Below are 21,796 nucleotides of genomic sequence, written 5' to 3'. Positions count from 1 at the left end.
ATAAATAAACAGTAGAAGGTCTGAGTACTTGTCTCACCACTGTCTTTAAGAAGGACTATTTTGGCCTTTTGTCTTTTCACAGTTACCCCACGTCCTTTTTCAGATGTCTTTACTTTATGTATACTCGTCAAAAGTACATTTGCATTATCAAGGCTGACATATAATAAAAGCCAATGATTTGGATTAAAAAGAATCTAAAAAGTACCACTTCTTTAGATATCCACAATTGCAAAACTTTATTGCCTCACATTCCAACTGCTTCCCCTTATATCCCCGGGAACCTTCGTTTGACTCGTCTTCAAGCTGGGGAAAAACTAAAAGCAGATTATAGGTAAGATATATGGCCTACTCAGTCTATTTAACTTGTCAACTTTAGATTATCTCAAACACAAATGGGAAGAGGATTTAAGTGAACAGATCCCAGATGCAGTGTGGCAGAAAGTTATTAGGAGGATTCACACATCATCTGTTTGTCAAAGGCATACAGTTGTACAATTCAAGATGCGTTGCACCGGCTTCACTGGTCAAAGGTTAGGCTGTACAAACTTAGGCCGGAGTTAAACCCCACCTGTGATAGATGCATGCAACCTCATGCAACTCTATTACACATGTTTGGACATGTCCCAAAACTACATCACTTCTGGCAGTCAATTTTCAATACTCTCTCTAAAATATTAAGGGAGCCGATAGATCCATCCCCTCTTACCGCTTTATTTGGTGCACACAGGCTTTTTGTAAACTACTGGCCACACGTCTGATCCTGTTCAGATGGAAGACCCTCTTCCCCCTTCAAATCCTCACTGGATCAGAGAGACTATGCAACATCTGAAGCTAGAAAAAATAAGATACTCTCTCCAAAGGTCTGTTTTGAAATTCTACGCGACCTGGCAACCTTTCCTGGTTTTTGTGGATCAAATGGAAGCAGAAAATGTAACCCTGTAATACATGTGAACCCCTCACTCGTATTGTCACATATGTTTTTTCTGTCTCTGCTATGTTTGTTTACGTGACTCACCTTATCAACAAGTACATGAAATGACTATCTTTGATTTAGTGGTACAGGTCTGGTGAGTGGGTGGGTGGGGGGTGGTGACCAGGGATTAGTTACGGTTTGTATTATGTCTGTATTTTGCATATAGTGAAAATCTCAACAAAAAAAATAAATAGATAAAAAAAAAAATCTAAAAACAATCTGCATCTTTATGTGCTGTTAATCATTCCATGACCAAGATTTTTTTTTTTCTCCAGCTGAAACAACAGCACCACCCAGTGGAAGCAATCAGAAGTTTAGAGAAGATCTTTAATTGATGCGTGTGCGCAATATGGAGTTATGCAGCACATCTGCTGGTTATCAGCTATTTTGTAACAGATTTATATGTTTTTTGTTTAACCAGGCAGCTCTATGCTGGAGGAAGACTAAAGGTACATACATTCATATCCCACCACACACAGTCATATCACTTCATTTAAAGACAGTGGCACTAATGTAACATTAGAATCTGAGTTAAATTCAGATAACCCCATTTACAAGAATAATGTGATTACTAAATTGGATTTAACATATATATATATATATTAGAGTAGTTAGTTAGTAGAGTAGCAGTTATAGAAGATGAGATATGTTTTCTTTAATAACATATATAGCCTCTAAATCCATTTATATAGGATAAAGTGTTGTCTTCTTTTTATTGTTATTCTCATTCATTTATTTATTTTTATTTTTTTTATTTTTTTGTAGGGATTATTGTGCCCCTTTGTGCCATCAATCATTTATAAATACAAATGTAATATGTATGTAAATCTGTTACAAAATACTTTTCACACATCGACCTGTTTCTCTTTCTCATGTTTCCTTTCCCTTCAGTGGCGGCTCCTGTGGGAAATGAAAAACGACAGCCTCATTAAAACTGCAAGTCCCGTGGTGCAACAGTGTGTGTGCGATATTAAACTGGGAAAGTACGGAACTGTCTGAAGAATACGCTGTACTTTCGTTTTCGCTTTTGTTGCTGAGTAATTGTGAGTACTTGTCCGTGTCGTCCGCGGCGTTGAATTACACAAGTAAAGAGCTAATTCTCGTTTTTTAGGCCATTTCGTTGACGTTTAAACGCTGTTGTAAACTTATTTGAACTCGTTTTCCTCCACAGAGGCGTCATGGCTTCTCTGGATATTCACCTCGGGTCGAAGAAACAGGTGAGAGCGTCTGTGTGCTAGCATGAAATGTCTCGTAGCAGCATGTTAGCTTTGCCTTCAGACGTTACAGTGAGCTAGTGCTGCTTTAGATAACTCTTCAGGAAATGAGGTGGGCACTTATCAGACAGTTTGCTGCTACCCATCCTGTGTAATTATCATCAAGTTGAATATCTTTCATGCTGTTAACAATTGAAAATGAGGAAATAGCTTTTTACTAAAAATGGAGCCTTCTTTCTTCCAGGTGGATGACTTCTGCCAAAATCTCACCAAGGAGGTAATTTAATAAATTATTTCAAACGATTACAAGCTGTCCTTTAAATGTATGAGTTTTGATGTTAAAGTGTGAAACTTCCCTTTTTTTATATTTATAAACAGGCAGAAGAGCTGCTTTCTAAATTTTTCCCTCAGAAGATTGAAGAGCTGCAGATGCTGCTGAAGGTAATTACAGTGGATATGGAAAGTCTGCACGCCTGTTTATTACAATGTTAAAAAATAACCTATGTAATGCAACTGGAAACCAGAGTGACAAAATTTAAAAATAAATAAATAAATCAAAAACTTAAAAAGTACCTAAAAAGTTATTTAAAGTTTTATAACTGGGCATGTGGCTGTATTCAGAAACAAATTCTCATCGAGGATCTCAGGAAATATGTACGGGGACCTTAAGAGGGCCGTAAAAAGGAGATGCCCTCACGGTCCGAGAAGATGTGGTGCCGAGCAAAACGAGACACTTTTAAAGAAATTACAAAGAACGATGCACAATATGAACAAAAGCTGTGCTATAAATGTTTGAAACCGTCCATAGAGGATGTAAAGATGGCTACAGTGGATACAGTGCAGACAAGGCAAGTGTTAAAGAGATTACCGTATTTTCCGGACTATAGAGCGCACCTCAATATAAGCCGCACCCACATGTACATATATAAGCAGCACCGGGCTATAAGCCACTGATATCTACTGAACTGATTAGTTTAACTGGACGTAACTGAACTGATCAGTTTCCGAACGGTGCCTGTAACATAAAAGTATAAGTGCTGATCAAACAAAACATAAAAGTTATTGATTGGTTTATTCATCCTCCTCCTGCGCACTGAAACCACTGAAGTCATCTTCTTCAGTGTCGGCGTTGAACAGCCTCAGAAGAGCTTCGTCACATACCTTTTCTGTGTCTATGGTAGTGCTGCTCTCCGTGTCGCTGTCATCCCGGGGTAAAGTTGGCTGAAAATGTGAAGGAAAAAAAAAAAAAAAATCCACAGAAAAGCCGCATCTTTGCATAAGCCGCATGATTCAAAGCGTGGGAAAAAAGTAGCGGCTTATAGTCCGGAAAATACGGTAGATATTTACATTTTATGCAGAGGGAGTATGGATTATAAATAATTATAACAGGCAGAAAGGTGTATATAAAAGTTGCATTTTAGAAGATAAATCAATATTGAGTTGAGCTGAAAAAATGTGTTTAGTTGTGATTGTAATTCTCACAGCTCTGATAACATTTACCTGTGTTTGATTTTTTTTTTTACATCACAAAAAACCCGCAGTAGTTCAAAGTGTGAGTGTGTGACGTTCTTAGGGTCACTTGGTGTCTGTACCTGTAGCTCGTACTTTAAGCTACACCTCTCACTCTGCGACGTGTGTGTTTGCTGTCAGACATCTTTCAGCTGCGATGACCTGGAGTCCTTGAAGGCTCCGCTGGACATCCCAATACCGGACCCCGTTAAGGAGGAGGCCAAACGCAAGAAGAAGGAGGAGGTGGGTGCTTCCCTCGACTCGCCCTCGTGTGATATTGAACGGAGCGCGCAGTTAATTAATTCAGCACGATTGTGGTGGATTCAAGTTGGCTTGTGTCCGTTGCTGTAATTAGTCAGGAGGTAAGAGGAGCATTTAAGAGGCTGAGAGGATTCAGAGCACGTAAATGTAATTGTCTCCATGACGAGAAGCTTACACTCCTTTATTTTCTTAACCTTTCGAGTTTCTCCAGGATTGCTTCCACGGAGCTTCTCGACTCGACTCGGGGTCCTCAGCTCGCGGTTTATATTTAGTGTTTCATTATGTGAAGACACAAGACCGAAAGCGCTGAGTCCCCAGTTGCCACGGCAACCAATCAAGGCTTTGCTTTACAAAACCGGCAGCGAGTGGGCCTTTTATGTAGGGTGATCTGTTAAAACATCTGAAGTGATGCGGTTCATGTTTTATAAATCACATGAAGGGTGCTCAGGGAACACATGCAAGTGGAAGAATTACACTGCGCTTTATGCAGCATTAAGTCACTGCCGAATCCACGATAAACTTAATTCCTAAGTATAATGCTTTTAATTTTATTTCACCAGTGGCTGGCACATGGCGCAGGGGGATTTAGAGAGTAGCGTTGCCAGTCTTGAGGATTTTCCGAGTGGGAAAAATTGGAGTTGGAAGAATATTTATGATTTGGAGTCACTTCAGACGCCCTGTTCAACGAGCAGGGGCTGCTTCAACTGGGTTACTGTACATGTTTTATGCAAAAGAATAATAATCCAACATCTGACATCTGCATTCAGCCCGTGAGAGTTGACAGGACGTGGGTGAGCCTGTCTCGGAGATGAATAGGCGGTGAAAAACAATTTGACCCGATGTGTTCTTATGTTGCAGAAGGAGGCGAAGGAGGGGAAGAAAGACAAGGAGAGCGATAAAGAGGAGGAAGAATCAGGTAAATGGGTTTATGAAGTGGATAAAGTGATGGAGCAAACTGCTGGCTGGAGGTGGCCATGCAGTGGTTGTCAAATACAACCGTTTAATTCGTTTCAACACGCGCTATAATCAGTGTTAGTGACGGTTTGAGAAATTGCAGCACGTTATCACTTTACTAGATATTCCTTAATATAAATATAACTTGTAACTTTGGTTAATGTGAAGTCAAAATCAGCAGAGGCATCATTTTCACACTGACTAGCTAACTGATAGTTAACAGAGAGCTTGTGATCCCTCTGCATAAACATTGTCTCTAGTTAAAAAGGAAATCTACTCAGAGAGTAGCTCAGGTGAAGGTGCAGTGAACATGGTCTTGTTCTGTCCTCCAGGGCCTCCGTGTGGTCCCATCTCCAGCAACGAGCGGGTGGAGAGTCTCCTGCAGCAGGTCAAACCCGAGATCCAGACACTGAAGGAGAAGCTCAACACGGTCAGAACACTTATCTAGTGCAAAACGCACAAAAAGGAACTCTGTGTATGCATGAAAGTTAAAGTAACAGAGCCGAGTTTACATGTCAACGTTGTTTACATATATGATGATTAAGATGTTTTAAATTTTTAATTTTTATTGCAGGATTACTATGACAGAATTGTATATTTCATCTTTGTGCTTCTTGCCTCTTGCAGGTGTCAATGTGGGTGCAACTCCAAATTCCTAGGATTGAAGATGGTAACAACTTCGGAGTGGCCGTACAGGTTGGTAACTTGTCCAAATAAACCAGCGAAGAGTGAATTCACGTTTAGACGACCGAAGCGTGAATTCAGGTGAAACGTGTCCGGCTGACTCCGTTCTGTTTGTCCAACAGGAGAAAGTGTTTGAGCTGCTGACCAACACACGCACCAAGATCGAAGGATTCCAGACTCAGATTTCAAAGTAAGAGGCCGCACCAGTGCAGGGGTTGAAGAGCAGATTTTGATGTTTATTTTACTGAGAAAGGACGGTTTTCAGTTTATATGACACAGTGACATCATTCATTCAAGCACATGTACCGGTGGTTAAACTCCTAACTCTCTGGTTTGTGGATCTTCAGGTTCCTTTAGGTCCACTCGCATTTCCAGATGTTGTAGCTAGTTAGCTAGTTTTCTTCAGGATATGCTAGTGATCTTAGGTCTGTGTGAGCTAGCGCTAGCAGAGCAACAGGAGGAGCAGCTCCATCTGAATCTACACTGGATCAATTCAAGTCATTGATGCACAGACTGAATTTAGGTTCACCACTTGTTCATAGGTTGCAGATGCCTACATCATTAATGAAGAAAATTATTCACTAACAGTGAATTTCTGTTCACAATTTTATTCAAGATGTTAGCCAGTGGAAACACCTGCTGCTGTTTTCATTTTACCAGATAAGAAGAACTTGTATAAATACATTTATTTATTTAAATACTGATACTGCATAATCACATTTGCATATATAGTATGTCTCTGAGAATTAGTCCAAAGTCAAAACATCAAACTCTGCTTTGTTGTTAGTTGATTAATTAGGCACAATAATTGAAAAACTGCATAGATCCACAAAGCTTTGGAGGCTTTAAAAGTGTGAGACTATTGTCTATAAGCTGCCAACAGTAAAAATATCTACACAATCAGTGCAAAATCCAAACAACTCTACAATTTAACGTGAGAAAATGCAACATAAAAGTAGCGCAATACTCCTCAAATGTTGTAGTTCATTTGACGAACGGATGTCACAATCAAGTTTTTTTTTTTTGCTACTGATCTGATCCCAATAATTTAACATGTACTATTATTAATGTTGGCCGATCCAAGTTCTTATCTTGAGTCCTTAAAGTTAAAAAAAAAAGTATATTTTTTGCATGTGAGATTTGGTTTATTGCCTTAAAATACATTTTAAAAAACAGGTTTGGATACGAGATCAGTCCGATTCAGACATTTAAAAAATTGGGGCCGATACCAGTTGGGACATCACTACTTAGACTTTACATTCAGATCCACGTAGAGAGACACTGATATTGATTTTAAATGTTAGATTGACTATCACAAATGACCTCTGTCTCCTTTTTGTTTTGTCAGATATTACAGCGAGAGAGGTGACGCTGTGGCCAAAGCCTCCAAACAAACCCACGTGGTCAGTGTCTTGAAATACACTCAAACAGATTTATTGACTTGTACTAGATGTCCGTGCTCTTACGTATGACCGACCGTGACGTGTGTCTGTGCTTCGTGCTGCAGGGAGACTACAGACAGCTGGTTCATGAGCTGGACCAGTATCAGTACTGCGAGCTCCGCCTCGTGGTCTTGGACATCCGCAACACATATGTAAGACCCCTCTGTTGAAGACATGTCATGTGAACGTTGTAGATCGCTCGGTTTAACATCTGCTGTGATCGTGCACTGGGTTTCGCATCAAGTGGCTTGAATGTAAAATATTCCAGCCGTGTCCAAGCAGCAGGGACGGTGGCTAAATGGAATCCATTCCTTCTTAATAGGAGGGTAATTAAACTAATTGCTGTGCTTGTGTTAAATTGATTGGCACTCCGTCTCCTGTCCATTAATCAGTTTGTCTCTTTCCTTTGGTCATTGTCCTCCTGTGTTTGATGCCGTTAATGAACGAGCCGCTGATGAAAGGAGCCGTTCGACGCTCCGCATCTGGACGCCTCTCTCTTTTAACCTTTCACTTCACCGCCTGTCTTTCCGCTTTCGTCTTTTTTTTCTCTTCGCATTTGCCTCTTTCTGTGTCGCACTCAGTTGTCTTTTCATGTCTCTCTCCAGGCGGTGCTGTTCGACATCATTAACAAGAACTACGACAAGATTAAGAAGCCCAGAGGAGACGGGAAAGCTCTCATCTACTGAGGCCGACCCCAGGTCCAGGCTCCCTCCTCTGCTTTTCAACAAGCGACAACTCGTGTAGTATGACACTCTCATCTAGTAACGATACACCCGCCCCGACAAAGATGGCTTCATTTTCTTCTCGTGCATGAATTTTGGTTCAGATTACAGAAATAAAGCAACTCGATTCCTACAAGTCTCCCTCCGCTTCCTTTGTCTGAGTGTGAATTTTAGACTGACCTATAAAAATGTTACCAAGGGCTTTTATAGGAAATATAATACACCTGTGTTCTCTTTACAACCTCACTGCGTTGACCCTGCACACACAATGTTTAACCAGGTTACTGGTGTTGTTGTTTCTGCGCGTCTGTGGTGGTTAAATCTCCCTCTCCCGGCAAACCGGGAGACCCCCAGCTCGGCCCGAGCCGGTACCACCCCTGGTAGAGTCCTCTCCACGCCAGGTAGCCCAGAGCTCCTCCCAGCTGCTGCGCGGGGAACTTGGGGAAGTGCGCAAGCAAACACAGCAGCAGGAAAATCCACACGGCGAGCAGGACGACACACAGGAGGAAGACGAACCTCAGCGGCGCGCCGGGCGTCCTCTTCAGGGGCCTCCCCCGGGCCAAATGGACGCCGAACACGGACGCCTCCTCGACAAGCAGCAGGCAGCACAGGCAGAGGATGAGGACGTCCTGGGACACTTCGTAACCCCTCCACAGCATGTTGGCTCTGAGGCAGGAGGCCTTGGTCTGGTCCTCGTGCAGGAGCAGCAGGGGCTGCGCCGGGGAGGCGGAGCTCTGCGCGTCCTGGGCGACGGGCATTGGCTCGTAGCAGGTCCCGGCAGCGTCCTCCAGCAGGGTCAGGAGGCGCCGGCAGCCCCACCACAGGAAGCCCACCAGGGCTATCCGAGAGAGGTGGCGGAGGGAGAGGGAGGGGGGGCGGCGGGCGTAGAGGGAGAGGAGGAGGTTGAAGGAGCCTGCGAAGATGCAGGTCCAGCCCCAAGTGGATTTAAGGAACTTCCTGTTAAAAGATGGTGAATTAGGAACCCACTGTTACGGGTGGAGACGCACTGTTTTAACGCAAAATATAAAATAAATAGTTTCTCTCTCCCAGTCAACTACATACACCGATCAGCCACAACATTAAAACCATCTTGTGACAATTAAATGTTCTGCAGGGAAACTTTTAGAGCTGGTATTAGTGTTACTCACACCTACCTAATAGCAAAGACACAAAGTATTAGGAAGGTAGTCATAATATTAAGCCTGATCGGTGTATATACATTTGTTATAGTAGAGGGTAAATATATGACCAGTTTCTAAAGTGGGAGAGGAGAGTAGTTGGGTTCTATATCCGACTTAGAGCAGATCAAATAACAATAAATGGCAATTGACAATTTAATAGCATTAGAACTGAAAAATGGTTCGTATAATACATATTTAAGTGTAGCTTCAAATGATTTCATTATAATGTAACAAGCTGAGAAACCTTTAGTCACCTTTAGTCATCAGAAGAAGCTTTGGTTCACTTATAAGAGTAACTACGTCATAAATCTTTCTGCTTTAATGACAGTTAATCTTTTATAAACAACAGATTTTGTGTCTGTGTATTTTATTTATTTTTTTCTAATCTTTAATGCAACATGTGAGTTTAGCCGGAGTGTGGAGAACAGCATGCGTGTGAGACTAAAATACGAAGTGTTGGTTTTAAATGATCTAAAGCAGATTTAAAACTTTTTTTTTTTAGTTGTTCCCCTCTCACCTGTACAGGTAGTGGTGGCTGTTTGCAAAAATGTTGTACTTGGATACCCAGAAACTGAGCACGGGCCCGAAGAGAACCAAGGCAGACAGCATGAGGTGGAAATGTCTCCTGACCAGGCCGCTTCTTAAAAGTCCCGCAAGCAAGTCTGTAACAAACTCCAGAGCAGCGTTCAGGAGTCTGAGGATGAAGCGTCCCGGCAGGATGGCCTCTGCGGCGATCTTCTGCAACTTGTCCAAGATGATTTCTGAAGCGAAGCCATTGGACGGGTTCTTTAGATCCATGCTGCCCCGCCTCGTTCGTCTTCTTACGGACACTTTTTGTTGTTATTTAACTTTGACAAAGTCGTCTTTTTTTTCTTTTTTTTTTCTTTTATGTGTGCTTCCAAGTGGAGCCCCGGTGGAGTCGGCCTCACTTCCTTTTGTCGGTGGGTGAAAGGCACACCAGTTCCACTCCGGGACCTTTCTACTCTATCACTGTCAGGCGCGCGGGAGAACACATGGTTTATAAAAATACAACCCCTCTGTCCCCTTTACCCCGGTAACCCCTCCCCCTCCAGAACACAGGCTGAAGGAGGACACATATAGTAATGCCTGCTGCTGTTACTGACCCCATTATTCTCAAAGTAATGTTCCAGCACTGGTCGTAAACACGTTCATTAATGAAGCTGAATCTGAGGCTGGAAAATCAACTCAACTCATTGTGGTGTGATGCAACATCGCCCCACCCCCTCTCATTTGCATTTCCTGCAGAAAGAAACGTTCTGACATTAAATGGATGCATTTGGCTCCGTCTTTTAGTTCCCCTTTAGTCTCCCCGGTCTTGGAATCAGCTGCCGGAGCTAAAACTAATTTAAGTTATAAACCGTTGCCAGACTGCATTTGGCAAACGCGAGCAGCTGCGTTTCTCGCGGTCTCTCCTACTCCCAGGGCGAGTCCACGGGCCAGAGGATCGTAAAACCTCTTCAACCTTCGGAGCGAATTCACCTGAAACTTTCCCGTTTAATTCATGTTCGACATAAAGCGTGTCGGCGCCTTCGTGCAAAAAGCGTCCAGTCCTGCTACCAAACCTTATCCAAACTATCACGGCTAGTTTTCTATTTACCGTCTCAGTTATTCAAAATAAATTAAAGCCACTTAACGTAATAACAGGATGAGCATGTTTGCTTGATTTAGAAATGTTAAGCTGTGTAACCCAACCAAATAAATAATGATGTATGCTGTTTCACTCATTTAGACTGTAGCTGAGAGATACTTTTCATCAGCACAGACGGTTCTTATAAGAATCAAATGTGTATTATGCAGGAACAGTAGGTGTAAATGAAACCAGATGAAAGCAGACATGCCAAAGAATCTCAGAGTCTAATTTTAGAGCACTTACTGCATCGCTGTCATTACGGTGACCTTCAGACAACTGTCCTGTGGCTCCCGCTGCAGCTAATTACCAGTTGTCTGCATGTTGATGCGCGTGTGCCTGTGTGTGCGCGTTAATGGCAGCTGTAGTTAACTACTACGTGAAATGGTCAAATTGCAAGTCTCACTGGGGACGGGGCATGAAAACGTTCAGCGTGCACGTTTAAAGAGCCTTTTTAAACACATAACAGAACAACATGTTTCGATTACAAGATTTTCTTTTTTTTTTTTTATTGTGACTGCAAAACAACGGTCGGAGAGTGAAACATTGGATTTGATATAAACACCTGAAAATTGCATATACAGATCAATGTGGAAGTTTTATTTATATGTTCATTTTGTTTATTTTAGCCGAGCCTTTCACCAAATTCCTTTTGCTTTAACGTAAAACAAACACATTCAAATATTTTTTAAAGAAATCACAAGTTTCTATCGGCCTTTCTTTTCTTTTTTTTCTTTTTTTTAATTAACTAGGGGCTTGTGTGTACAGAAATTAGTGCTGATCCAAGATCAATTATGAGAACTCAGACTACTGCCTTACCGGAAACATTAAGTTTAAAACTTACAGCATGTTTGAACAGACATGGTCAAATTAGTTTTCCACCACTTAACTGAATGATTTAATTAAGTGGTGGACTATTCTTTATTACGGGCACAGTGTGTAAGACATAGATGAATCTATTATAAGAGCTTTAAATTTTGTGCATAATCACCTGTGACTACGATTTGTTGCGTTTTCGTTAGCTTATATTATCAACATGAGAAGTGGTCGCCAGGTTTTTGGCTCTAGAGAGAGATGGGGACCTTGTTTCTGCTACATTCTTTGAAAAAAGGAGGAATGAGGGAGGGGCATTCAGTTGGTCGTAATCTGCCAGCTCACCACTAGATGTCACTAAGTCCTACACACTGGTCCTTTAAATGTGGGACAAAGAGCTCAGTTGTTTGAAACAGCAGACTGATGCCATGTCAACACACTGACAACTACCTAAACACTCCCTGAACGCACATACCATTTAAAATACTATACATTTATACAAAAATGATCATCATCCCGCTCCCAACGAAGCGTCCAACATTGTTTTTTTTTTGTTTTTTTTTTTCCATATAACAGACTTATTAAATTTTCTATAGCTCACAAAGTGCAGTGCTTAGCGCTTTGAGCCTCAGCACATTTTGGGTTTAAGGCCAGATTCAAAAGCCTTGGCCTGTTTATTCGGCGCAAGACAGTGAGGAAAAAAATAAAACAAAAACAGAAGCAGGCCGTGGCTGTCCCAGTGTGTTCTAATCTGCTTCCAAGTGAACACCTCACAGCCACGCTATAATTGTAATCATTAACATCCAGCATTGAATTTAAAAGATATTTAAGTGTCTCCGAGTCCCTCTGAGCTTACTGGCTTCCTCTGGCAACGGTCATCGTCCTCGCCCCGTCTGTGGTGACATCACTTCCTCCTCTTCTTTTGCTTTGTCTCCCTTCTTCTCTTACTGCGTTTCAGCTTTTGTCAGTCTCTCTCCTCCTCTAGAGGATGGGTCTGTCTGTGTTCCCACATGCGCACCGCTCCATCCCACTGTTGAGAAATAAATGAGGAAAAAATATATAATAATAATAATATCCCCCCAGTTTTATTGGCCTTTCAATTAACTGATTTTGTAAAACATTGTTGACTCTCTACAATACAACCCTGACCCAAAGTTTTATCATTTAGCTCTAGGTAACCTTAAATTAGGTAAGTAATTTTGATAATGCACCAATCAGGCATAACATTATGACCACCTCTTTGAGTCCTATGGGTTAAGGGGAGGGGCCTCTGTGGATCATCCCACAGATACTCGATCAGTTTGGGATCCAGTGGAGGTCAGGTCAACACCTTGTGCTGTTGTTCATGTTTTTTGAGTTGCTCCTAAAGCGTTTTTGTGTGTCCCTGTGTCAGCCTGCATCAAGGAGTGTCATTGCTCTGGGGTGGGGGTGCCTGGTCTGGTCTAGGTGGAGGGTGCGTGTCTAATTAACAATCACACGAATGCCAGGTCCCAAAAGTTTCCCAGCAGAATATTGTGTTGGCACAAGATGATCTATTTATTTCCCCTGTTAGTGGTTTTAATGTTGTGGCTGATCAGTGTATGTCAGGAGCAGATGTAGGGCTTCTGTGCCTCCTTTCAGTTATTTTTGCCGCTGTAAGCAAAGAGAAGCAGCTTTAGCTTTAGAAGCTTTAGAAGTCTAGCTTCCTCTACAACTACTAGAAAAACTGCTGAAATATGCGGAGAAAACATTTATTTATTTATGTAAATGGTCCGTTTTATTCCTCAATATTACCGGAAAATCTAATGTTCTGTCTTTTCTGTGTTCCATTCTGTTCCATTACTAGAGAAAACGCCGTCTGGTTTGACACCGCTCAATTAAAACCTTTTACAACTTTTTTTAAAAATTGGCCTGTCTTAGAATTTAATGCAATATTTATGACGTTGTGCTTTTACACATCGATTCCAGCAGGACAGGTTTGCATTCACAGCACTCACAGAGCTGCTGATGATGTTGTCCTCGTACGGGTGCCAGCTGACGTCCCTCACACATGCGTCGTGGCCCGACAGCCTGGACACCACCGTGCCCGTCAGTACGTCATAGGCTGCAACAAGAACGACACACAGGTCAACCGGTTTAGCTTCTCGCGTGCGCTGCGCTTCTTGATTATCTGGTGTTGATGCATCAAAGGTGACACTCACTGATGATTTTGCCAGTAGAACAGCCAGAGTAGATGAATCTCTGCCCGGTGCTGAACTCCGGGGAGAAGCGGCAGCGGATGAGGGTGTGTAGGACGCCGTGACCCCGGTAGGTCATGACCGAGGTGTCGCCTGTCAGCTTGTGTCTCTTCAGGGCTTCAAGGGACGACAAGAGCAAATATAAACTAAAAAAATATTTCCTTTTCCACCTGTACAAGTTATCTTATACCTGACATACAAAAGTTGTGTGTAACCGGACTGAAATTTTTCTCATTTGGGCTTTAACCCCCCTACCCCAGCCCACCCCTTCTCCACCTCATTAACCGAGCTCCTATCCTTCACCTCTCCACTACTCCTTCCCTGCTCCCTGACTTGGTAATCACTCATCCCCCTGTGCGTGTTTTTACTGTCATATCCTTTCACCATCACAACATACACACACGCGCTTCACCTTCCTGTCATTGGCCTTCTCCCTCGCTCATCTTCTCCAGCGTCATTCCATCTTTTCCTCCTCCACTGTCCTCCCTTTTGCGACCTTCCCCCCCCCTTCCTATCCTCCAACTTCTCTCCCCGTCTCCTCGCTCTGACTCCTCCCCTCCTCACCTCTCTGGGGAACCTGCTGCCAGCGGTAATCCCAGTTTTGTTGGGTGACGGCCTGGCGGGAAGCTGCCAGTCCCTCTTTGGGTGAGAACTTCCTCACGTCCCAGAGCTTGATGGACTGGTCCTTTGAGTTGCTGATCAGATAGCGCGCATCGCCCTTTCAAAAAAAAGTGAAAGTTACACCACTACACAAGATTTATTGTCACTTAAACTACTCAAAACCAATCCTCTAATTATACGCGAGCGTTTTCAGATTTTGATTTTATTCCTGATAGACTGATAAAACAGCAGCTGCGATCCTCTCTCCGACCCCCCCCCCCACCTTGCTGTGGATGAAGGTGATGCCGTCTCGGTGGCCGGCCAGCTGTCCGACAGGCTGCGGTCTGTCCTCCCGCAGCGTCCGTCTGTCCCACACCTTGCACAGTGCGTCGTCGCTGCCAGAGAAGAGCAGCTGGGACGAGCCGTCGGCGAACGCCACCGCATTCACATCGTCCTCGTGGGCATCAATCTGATGAGGGGCAGAAGCAAAAGAAAGAGAGTCAGTGTTTCTGTGCGCTGTCTGTAAGACAGTGTGTGTGTGCGATCTCCTTTGTGAGACGGAGCATGTGAAAAATGCCTTTGTGTGCTTGTGCATGTCGTTTAAGGGGGGGAAAGCAAATAGAAAGCTAAGCTCGGCCCGTGTCCCGAGAAGTGACACCGTATACTTCCTGTTCTGCTTAAAGACATACGCATTCTTCTGCAAGACTCACACTCATTTAAGACAATTTTATTCATCAGTACAGTTCTCCATGCACACGCAACAAAAGAGCTTTGTTTCAAACAAGCTGCGGATGCGTTCTTCACGGGATTGACTGAGCTACTTTTTGTGGTAACATGAGTGTGTGTGTGTGTGTGTGAGCCTAATAGCTGAAAAATAAAAGAGACAGGGTCTGGATCACTAGGGTTGACTCTTTAAAACCCTAGATTTGAAATGAGAATTAAACCTACCTCTTCCAGCACATTTATTAGGTCAAGTTTTAAATTACGTCTGGTTTATGATTGAATACCTGCAAAACTAATGACATTCCCCAACAGCCTCGGGGCTAAGGGAACAGGAATTTGGGGCTAATTAGGAAATATGAGCATGCTAACCCACTTAAGACGATAAGAATGATAAACATTATACCTGTGAAACATCGGCTTTCTAGTACTGTCATCAAGATCCTGAAAGCATGCTAGCATTAGCATTTAGCTTGAAGCAAAGTACAGTCACCAAAGAAACTGTGTGTAGAAGAGGAGGAACAGCAAATGGAGCATAATAAGTATAAAGAACATAAACACACACTGAGTTAATGGAAGGGACAGACGGAGTGTGAGATAGTGATGAAGCAGATGGTAGCGGTCAACCACTGACTTCTACACACAGGGTGGTTGTGGGAGGAGGAGGGAGGTGGGTTTAACCCCCACCGTCCCGCTGCAGGGTGGAGGGCGGCTCTTTGCTGCTACACCAGATAGCCGGACGGTGTAAAACTTAATGCGAGCAGGCACACTTTCAGCTCTGCTACGACTGGCTTCGCCTTGACCGCGGGATGAAGCACGAGCAGAGAGGGGCGGGCGTGGATGCGGCGGCAGCCACGAGACAAAGAAGCAGACGAAAACCACAGAGGAGGCAAACACTAACCTTCAACGTTCGCTTATTCTGCTCCAGATCAAAAACGTACAGGCAGCCATCGTTTGCTCTGAATGGAGAAGTGAAGAAAGGAATTCTCATTTAAGCGACTGATCCTGCTGAGCACAGTCTGCTTTAACATTTACATTAGTCATAGCGTTACTCAAGATTCGAGCATTCACTACATTGGCTGTAATAAGATTATATAATTTAACCTGAGGACAAGAAACAGAAGCTGCAGGAATATGTCTTCGGTTTTGGTTTCAACGTCAGCTACTTCCTTGAAACATAAAAGCAAACTGTACTCACCCTCCCAGGATCTCTTTGCCATCCGTGGACGCAGCCAGGGAGAACACACAAAACCTCCTCTCATCTGGACTACAGAGCACACGCACAAAGACACGAGAGCAAGTTTGACAGTGCAGCATGGCACGATTACAGAACCACAAATACACCGTCTACTGTATGTCATCCCACACCGAAAAGCTTCATGAAGGCACACATCACCTCTTAAACAATGTTACTGGTGGGAGCGCTATGAGTTTAATGGCGGTGCTTGGGTGGGAGTAATGATCTCCCTGTTTAACGAGGAAACACACACACATAGAGAAGGCGAGAGGGTGGATGGTGCGGTGACAAGCTCTGACAGCATCATTCATCCAGGTGGCAGTGAAGGGAGAGGAGGGCCGGCTGGTAAGGAGTGATAGATTACCTGCTTCGCAATGTTATAAGTTACTATGAGGGAAACACTAACTTGAGGTCCAGGGCGGTGTGGTTTTCACTGTCTCCATCTACACTGCACAAATGAACTGTGGGGAGGACACACACACAGAAAAAAAAAAAGAGAGAGAGCGTATGAATGAAACAGCACATGGAACAAAAACCCAACTGTGGCATTCATCACGACGCGCGGCTGAAAAGTGTGCTTTGAAACACGTGAAACTCGGCCCGAGAAGCCGCTCTGCAAAAACGTATAACTCCTGCCAGACTTGGCAAAGGCTTGCCAAGCAGCCACCCTTTAGACCATGTCAGAAATCCCTCCCTCATTCATTAGCTCACTTCTCCCTATTTAATAGGCTTTCAGTGGATTCTTCTCCCGTGAGTCATTCTTTGCTAATCACTTATTTCTTCTTGTTAAAATGAGCAGAAAATTGCAGTATGGAGCGATTATGAATCATCATAAAGTCATGTCATCACTTGCAGAGGACTTGCCAACATAAAACTGTTTATGTCTGCAGCAGAATGCAAAACACTGAGGCTGTTAGCAGCAACAAGTTTTTGTGTCGTTGCGTCACAGTCGGGAAGTTTGTGAGTCAATGCGCAGTACATACACTCACTTGCCGATGCATTAGGTACACTAGTGAAAACTAATATAACAGTCCTGCTCTCAGTCTTAGTCATAAACGTTCAGTTTATGTTGAGGAAAGGTGGTAATTTAACTGTATGATCATTTCTGAGGATGCAGTTTGTGGTGCTGTTAAACTGGATTGAATGCTGAGCACGTTTTCTGAATTTACCCAAGAACCAAGAATTGTAAATACTACAGCGACTGGCTAATTGGGGTCTCGTACAGGTACCCTAGCCTTACTGTAGTCAGACCAGCTGGAGTAGAGCACGTGTTGGGTGTCAGGGGTGAAGCAGACGTCCAGAACGCTCCAGCCCACGTCGCGGGCTTTTACCGTTCGCCGCAGGTGGAAGCGTCCTCTGGTGGTGTCGTACAAGCGGATGTTCTGGTCTAGAGGAAGCAACGGAAAGACATACATTATTTTAAAGGGGCTAAAAAGTTTGTGTGTGAGCTTTTGAACTCAATTCGGGACCCATTTGTTTGACCAGCAGCTGGCTCATAATTCATAATCAAAGAGGGAGGTGGCATCTGTTCTCTTTTGCCCGTATGGTTTGGTCAATTAAAACCGAAGAAAATAGTCTGAGAATATTTTCTTTTAGTTTTTTTTTTCAGTTAGCATTACACTATTTTGACAAAACTGTTGAAAAGAAAGTCCATTAATTCTTGGCTTTTTCGTCCCTATTCTGTTCGTCACACTGCCATGAATGGCTGTGGTGATTTAGTGGTCTAAGCCGTTTTAAACTAACACCGAGACTTATTATCAGATATGATTCAATTCCTGAGGGTTCTCATGTTGGACATCATATTATTTACCTTGGCAGGCTGAGAGGAACATGTTGCCATCCTCGCTGTACACTCCACAGAAGGCTTTCTGCTGGTATGTATCCTTGTGGGATACATAGTTTGGCAGGAAACTGCAGAGAAACACAAGGGTTAATATCTTAGTCATATTCTAGCCCAGAGCCCTGAAGTGTAATACAGATTTTTTTGTTGTTGTTTATACCAAAATTAATTGATTATGACTCCATCCATAAATATAATTTTCACATAATAATAATAATACATTTATAATAAAATACTTGTACTTACTGTGTGCGGATACGACTGCACTCTCCATGGGAAAAACTGGAGCCTCTACATCTGCCTTGTTCCCTCTGCACATAAATAGATCAGACGATATTTATTGGCAATAAATCCGGCTGACACAAATGAGTGACTCTTAAATGTTTAGACAAAATGGCCAGAATTGATGGTCCTTTTATTACATCACGGAAAAACTATGGAAAATAAAAGATGCATGCTTCTTGCTTTCTTTACTAGTGGTTGAAATTTGCCAATAATTACACTGCGGTCTCGTATGCAATACAATTTATTTATTTTTTTTTAGTTGCTATCCATGTGGTCGGACCTCTCTCAGCATGTGGGTGAAACTGTGGCGGCTCTTCAAGGCGGAGGAGGCGGTGGCCAACAGGATCTGAGTTCGGATCTCACTTCGGTCCACTTCGTGTGTGTCTGGCTGGGAATCCACTATAAACATACCACACAGAAGAGCCTCAAATATGCAACAACAGACTCTCAGAACTTGAAATATGCAGTAGATATGTGATACAAACTTGTTTAATATGTTATTCATACCACTGGGCTCATTATCTTTGGATTCTTTTATTGCATTCAATAACAGTGTACTGATAATTGTAGATCAGAGAAGAGGTTTAATGCCTTTTGATATATTAGAATTACCTATTAATGTTACGTAAGACAATTTACATTTATTGTTCTTTAAAATAAAGTCAGTGACAACCACAGAAGAATAAAGAAACTAAAGAACAGTTTGTTTCCATCCTCCCTGAGTCCACAGATTGGAACAGATTTACTCAATCTCTGCTTCCATCAATAGGATTACGTACGTAAAACTACTCCAAGTCAATCTACATGTTTATATTAAATCTTACTAGAATTATTTTATTCCGTTTGGTTTTTTTACTACCTTTGATGTCCTGTAGATTTTTCCTGTATCTTGATCCGATACAGACCTTTTACTGTCCTACACCGGGAGGTTCATAAAGGCTTTTCTTATCTTACTCAGATTCTCCTAGATCGCATGTGCACCGTGCGACTGTACCAAGTCCAATGAAAAGGGCTATCAAACTGGTTTAGCGAGAAGAAGGCAGATCACACCTTGGATCCCCAAATCTCTTCTCCAGTAATGGGTGGGTCCTCCACACAAAATAAATCTGTAACCCTCTCTCTTTTTTTTTTCTTCTTTTTTTGTATTGTCCTGAGCTTGGGGAAACTTTTCTCTTCTTATAAATGCAGTGTTCAGTGTTTGTTGTTGTTTCAGTGCAGCCTTTGCCTGAGTGGACTTATTATTCTGTTTTGGGATTTTTTTGGTAGTGAATCAAGTTTGTAGTATTGATTAACAATCTCCCACCACCTCACCAAACAACCACATTAAACTATTTACTAACTGTTAAGTAGCTACAGAAGACCTGGTGATCCCGATTCTATCATTCTAAAAATGCCTGGATCTGCACCGATATCGACACACTTGAACGATACCTGGTGGATTGTAGCGGTCACCCAGCCGTCCCTCCCAGGCTCCATCGCTGTCCTCATCAGAGTCAGAGTATGACTGGACCAGCTGCAGCCCCGTGGCTCCACTGCCATGGACCAGTCTGACCTGGCCCCTGCACATGTAAACACCAAACCCTTCAACAACAGCTCAAATAAAAGCCACAGCACATGGCATCTATGCATCTACTGCACAGGTGTACCTAAACATTTATTTCATTTCTGCAAACCCACAACCACACGAAAACAAAACTAAAACCAAAACCAGCCTGCACGACGGATGCTTCTGTACAACAAGCCTCATTCCACTGTAACAGATGTGGGGAGTTTCTAGCTCGTCTGAGGACAGCTGAATGCTAACATAAGTGAAAATTGTGAGTGCCTCTTCTTCATTTCGACTCTTTCAGATACTGGTGCCTCTGCTGCGTTATTACAGCACAGACACTAAGAGAAATATTTAAATGTATCAGCCTCCAACTAAGTCAAACTAGAACATCTCTAATCCCCCGCTTTAGCAGCACTATAATGGATGCTTAAATTGGCAGTGATGTAGGAGCTTTTCCTGTGTTTTCAGACATTTGAAGAGTGTCTAATGAAACAGACCAGTCACCGTAGAATATAATCAACTGATCTCTAGAGAGCGCAATGGTGAACTGATGTTGTGTGTTTTTTCGGTGCACTGACACCCTGACTGAAGCTGCTTATATATGCTAAGTAAGCAGGAAAAAAAATGCCCTTATGTAAGATAATACAGGGCACATTGCAGGCCTGTTTGTGCTGCACTGCACCACACCACATCACATCACATCACATCACATCACACGGGTGTTTCCATTTCTCCGACCACTCTGTACAGTTTTGCCTCTGTTAGCGATTTACACCCGCTCACCAAAACAAGCGCAGCGTCTCAGCCGTCTGTGCAGGGGACTGACAGCGACACTGATACATTTATTTTTCTCCCGACATCTGCACCGTGTTGAAAGTTGTATCAGTGTGGCATTGTGGGCGAAAGACAATACGCCCAAAACAACACAAGCTGAGCTCCGTTGCGCAGAGTGTGTTTGTTCGTAGTGTTATTGTGCCAGGGTACCTCCTCAGTAGGTAAGCCAGCACTTCTGCCAAGTCGACGTCCTCCTCTGATGCTGACTGCCTGTCTCCCTGCTGCCTGTCAGCCGTCCTGCGGCCTCGGCTGCTGCTGCTGCTGCTGCTGCTCTGGTTTGGTTCTGTTGTTTCAGACTGATCTGCTGGGTTGCCACTGGAAGATCCCCTTCCACCAGACATCCCAGAACTGGACTGAGAGCCCATAGACTGAGGAGCGCCTGGCAGGGACGAGCAACAACAAACTGTTTTAAGATTTACCTGTGGGGGGGAGTCAGGTCAACACATGTGAAGTGTGTGGTGGAGGAAATGAGACAGGTTAGGTAATACAGTCTGCAGGACATAACGCTAAACTGACATCAGTTCAAGTTGTTTCACTAGCCTCTGTGCTACAACTTCGCAGACATACACAATGTAAGCTACCAACGAAGCAGACACACAGTTACTGCACGTTAGCACAGCGCAATTCAGATATAAACGCTGGTTTATGTTGAGCTAATGATGCTAACGAGCGGGCGACAACATTAGCTACCGTGTAACAGTGTTCTTGACAGCTCGTCCCTCCAGCTCTTTGTCCTCTCGCTGCGAACTTGGCAGTTTCCCAAACCAACAACTCCGAGCCCGCAACGCTGGCGACGCGTCAAACAGTGAGTTTCTGTCCGCAGCGTAGTGTTTTAATCAGACGGCTCTCGGGGCCAGTCCGTGGGTCGCCATGTTGTTTACAAAAGTGTGAAAAAACCCTGCGCGTGCCCCTCCTGCCCTTTCGCTGTCACGTGATCGCCAGCGCTTTCGTCAGTAGGCTGGGCAAAATAAAATAAATACACATATTTCAATGTAGATTTTTATTATTTTATTATTTTTAAATTGATGTTATTTTCCTTATAATTACTGTTTTGTTTACACTGAATTTACACTGTTACACAGCTGCAGAGACGACTGAAACTAGCTACAGTGTC

At 43.2% G+C, this 21,796-nt stretch overlaps 3 protein-coding genes across 4 annotated transcripts; 1 reads left to right on the top strand and 2 right to left on the bottom strand.

Annotated features, from left to right (window-relative positions):
* Window positions 1-1,925: 1,925 nt before the first annotated feature.
* psme1 (proteasome activator subunit 1) lies at window positions 1,926-7,892 on the top strand. Of its 2 annotated transcripts, none has more exons than XM_047568318.1 (12): window positions 1,926-2,016; window positions 2,145-2,190; window positions 2,432-2,464; window positions 2,566-2,628; window positions 3,838-3,939; window positions 4,816-4,873; window positions 5,244-5,341; window positions 5,539-5,607; window positions 5,718-5,785; window positions 6,944-6,998; window positions 7,103-7,189; window positions 7,643-7,892. In XM_047568318.1, exons 2-12 carry the CDS (start codon window positions 2,152-2,154, stop codon window positions 7,721-7,723), a joined length of 753 nt encoding a protein of 250 aa, XP_047424274.1. In that variant the 5' UTR covers window positions 1,926-2,016; window positions 2,145-2,151; the 3' UTR covers window positions 7,724-7,892. The 2 variants fall into 2 exon arrangements, with proteins under 2 accessions (XP_047424274.1, XP_047424273.1); XM_047568317.1 differs by having other exon boundaries at window positions 1,968-2,058.
* A 141-nt stretch (window positions 7,893-8,033) lies between these two features.
* Window positions 8,034-9,996, bottom strand: LOC124995704 (fat storage-inducing transmembrane protein 1-like). Its single transcript, XM_047568316.1, has 2 exons — window positions 9,458-9,996; window positions 8,034-8,716 (listed from the first exon to the last, which is right to left on the bottom strand). The coding sequence occupies exons 1-2, from the start codon at window positions 9,736-9,738 to the stop codon at window positions 8,041-8,043; spliced, it is 957 nt and encodes a 318-aa protein (XP_047424272.1). The 5' UTR covers window positions 9,739-9,996; the 3' UTR covers window positions 8,034-8,040.
* Window positions 9,997-11,066: 1,070 nt separating this feature from the next.
* On the bottom strand, window positions 11,067-21,583 carry dcaf11 (ddb1 and cul4 associated factor 11). The gene is made up of 15 exons (XM_047568314.1): window positions 21,373-21,583; window positions 20,833-21,061; window positions 19,731-19,858; window positions 18,580-18,698; window positions 18,261-18,325; window positions 17,985-18,085; window positions 17,415-17,561; window positions 16,581-16,635; window positions 16,136-16,204; window positions 15,839-15,896; window positions 14,501-14,686; window positions 14,182-14,335; window positions 13,582-13,734; window positions 13,378-13,484; window positions 11,067-12,431 (listed from the first exon to the last, which is right to left on the bottom strand). The coding sequence occupies exons 2-15, from the start codon at window positions 21,045-21,047 to the stop codon at window positions 12,366-12,368; spliced, it is 1,623 nt and encodes a 540-aa protein (XP_047424270.1). The 5' UTR covers window positions 21,048-21,061; window positions 21,373-21,583; the 3' UTR covers window positions 11,067-12,365.
* Between the last annotated feature and the right edge of the window lie 213 nt (window positions 21,584-21,796).

The sequence above is a fragment of the Mugil cephalus genome, chromosome 18 (assembly GCF_022458985.1).
Source record: "Mugil cephalus isolate CIBA_MC_2020 chromosome 18, CIBA_Mcephalus_1.1, whole genome shotgun sequence".
Taxonomy (NCBI): Eukaryota; Metazoa; Chordata; class Actinopteri; order Mugiliformes; family Mugilidae; genus Mugil; species Mugil cephalus.
The sequence above is the reverse complement of the archived record's forward strand: the minus strand, read 5'-3'. Positions and strand labels throughout refer to the sequence as shown.